At 35.1% G+C, this 3,083-nt stretch overlaps 1 protein-coding gene across 1 annotated transcript; it reads right to left on the reverse strand.

The window, feature by feature from the left end:
- Positions 1-1,147, reverse strand: bola3 (bolA family member 3). Its single transcript, XM_041791487.1, has 4 exons — positions 1,012-1,147; positions 773-896; positions 361-449; positions 1-225 (listed from the first exon to the last, which is right to left on the reverse strand). The coding sequence occupies exons 1-4, from the start codon at positions 1,078-1,080 to the stop codon at positions 163-165; spliced, it is 345 nt and encodes a 114-aa protein (XP_041647421.1). The 5' UTR covers positions 1,081-1,147; the 3' UTR covers positions 1-162.
- Between the last annotated feature and the right edge of the window lie 1,936 nt (positions 1,148-3,083).

The raw sequence follows: 3,083 nt of genomic DNA on the forward strand, positions 1-3,083 counted from the left end.
TGTTGTTTAAAAAAGATAAAGTATAATTATGTTTCTTACTCATTTTGCACAGCTAACAGTAACTGAATACATTAACTACACAATATGCTCTTTCAAACTGTACATTCATAATAGATAAAAGAGAGAAAGGAAAAAAGTTCCTGGCAAAGAGACTTTCTTAAACTAATTTGGAACACCAGTGAATATTCGTAGTCCATGCATTCCTTGAATCTCATCCTTGAGTGCCTGTGGAGAATAAAACACAACTTATTAATACTTTTTATATGAAAAAATACAAGACATTAAGAACTTCAGCATGCCCACAATATTTAAGGGACAAATTATAAAATTCTCAAGTGCAAGGATGTTAGTTTCATTTACCTGATTCACTAATTGGTGTTGTTGAACTGTCCTTTTCCCTTTGAACTCACTGGACTCTATATGGATCTCATACATGGCTCCACAACCACCTAAACACCAAAAATACTGTCATTTAAAGAGTATGATTGTAATCATTCAGACTAGTCATTACCATGTTGTATATCAGAGGCATCGACAATCTAAAATATATTAATTTAAGTGAAAGGGCCACTGAGATTTTTGAGGAAGGTTAATTAACCTGTTTTCAAGAGCACTAAAGAAAAGTTAATCACTGGATGTCAATTATTCTGCACCTAGATTTAAAGAAAGCCGGTTCAGCGTCCTTGAACTTTTTAAAAATAAGTGTTGGTTAAAAACTGCTATGTCAAGCCCTTCATTTCATGGAGCTAGTCATCTGACAGATGTGACGCACCTGAAATATCCACAACTTTCAGCGAAGAGGCTAACGGGAACTTCTCCTTCAGTATGGCAGCGATGCGTACCTCTCCGTCTGTTTGTGAGGAGAGACACCTCTGAACACTGCCGGTGAGAACAACCTGAGAGGACAGAAACAAGGAGCTCTGAGCGGAGTCAAGTCAAGATGGCTAGCTCATATTAGCAGCACAGACTGACCCTTTAATCTACAGCACAGGGCTGTCAGAGTGTATTTACTTGGTTGGTGCGGAAAACCCGGAAAGAGGATATCAAAGTGTTGGTCAGGCTCCGTTTGCAGGCGAACATCGTGGAAACTTTAATAACTTCCACACTGGTCCGTTAAGAAGTCATGCCCCTAAATAACTCGTCTCACTAATATGACGTCACATATCCGGGCGCTTGACGACTGACCATTTTTTCTTCCTCTCATCGCTCTCTGCGTGTTCTCATCTGGACAGGCATGACAGTAACCACAATCTGAGTTATCTCTCATAATAACCATTTTATACGGTGTATTTTCAATATTTCTATGATACGAGGAGTGTATTTGTCATACACTGCAAAATCATGGTCCATTGTAAAGCTAAGCTGTGATAACCATATTTAATTTCTAACCTAAATAATAATCCCTCTTATCAAGGAACAAACAGTAATGAATTTTAATTTATTTATGTTAAAGTACAAATAAAGCCTTGTTCAAAATGTAAACCCTTTTTCTTTGTGGTGTTAATAATGTGGATGAACATATTTAACTAAACCATTCAGAAAGTAATATCAGATTTCAAAGCTAATCCAATATGTGCATAAATGTCAGGATGTCAGAAAATAAAGTAGATTTTTTTTTTTGTCTTTCATTTGGTTTTTATTTTTCATTTAGTTTTTACTTTTTGTTTTGAATTTCAGTTTAGTTGTTTTTAGTTTTTACTGCTGGTTTGTTAGTTTAGTTTCATTTAGGAAAAAAAAATCTTAATTTTAGTATATTTTTTATTAGTTCTGGTGTTTTCATTTTATCAGCAATACAGGGTACCTGTTAGGGGGAGACCTAAAAGTGCTGGAAAAATTGACACCTTACAATTATGAAAAACACATTCAAACAGGTTACCCTTCACTTTTGATTTTATTTATTCAAATGCAATGATTAAATACAACTTAGTCTTATTTAATCAAGTTTTACACTGTTTAGGCCTGGGTTTACATGTTAGTCAGTCTGCTGCTGTCAAAGACTCAAATTAAGAAGATTTTGTCCCTAATTTTATTTTATTTTAGTTAGTTTTGTAAGCACACAATGTACTTTAAGTTAGTTTCTGTCTTTGAAAAAAGCTTGGTTTTTATTTAGTTTCAGTTAACTAAAAATATTTGTAATTATTTAATTAGTTTTAGTTAACTAATAACCTTAATTGGGTGTTATGGTGACTATGCTTATACAGACTGTATCTAAATACATTGAAAAGAAAGCCAACATAATCTTACAACACAATCTTACGAATAACGCCAAAGTCTTTTTAATGAGTCTGAAAACGACATGGCTTATGGTATTAATCCAGATGAAGCAGCAAACCAAAGCTGTTATTTTACAACCAGAAATCCTGATTTGACCTTTCTGTTGTTATTTCATTATCTACATTTATATTTCAATTGTTTACATTAGAAAGGCTCTAAAAGTACCCTAGAGTTGGCATACATGAAATGCAGTCATAGTTTTAACCACTACTTTTTCTAAGTTAGGAGTCTTCCATGTAAAATATGTATGTATAATTTTTATACATAGGGGAATATAAGAACTGTTTATTTGTAAAGCTCTTTTCAGGAGACCGTAAAAGTATTTAGCACACGTATTCTTCATTGTAGTAAAATGTGAAGAAATTGTTCTATTGTGTTATTATATTATAAACCTGAAGTATAAGTAAAGTCCACCATCTTTTAAACTGAATGTCTGCTATTTGAGTGTAGTCTATGAGTCCATACAATAGCAGGACCACGGTTGGAGCCTCTTTTTAAAGTCCAGATTGACGTTTTCATGGATGGATGGTATGAATGAGAGGCTTATCTCACTCTGCAGGTTTTGGACCCCTGCATTATGGAGGCAGAGGAGCAATTAGTGGCTGTTGACAGTGGGCTTTATTGCCTTTCTCTACAGCTCTGAGCTTTGTGTGGGCACAAAAACTATGGCCACAACACAAAGCTGGAGAAGCACTGAGGAGGCCATCCTAATGTCAGAAATTATCCCAAAGAGATGACTGGTGTCATGGTTGCTGACGTCAGGACCCTTTAAGACCACAGGTCAGCAGACAGTCTGGACAGTTGCAGGG

This window comes from Cheilinus undulatus, linkage group 1 (assembly GCF_018320785.1).
Source record: "Cheilinus undulatus linkage group 1, ASM1832078v1, whole genome shotgun sequence".
NCBI lineage: Eukaryota > Metazoa > Chordata > Actinopteri > Labriformes > Labridae > Cheilinus > Cheilinus undulatus.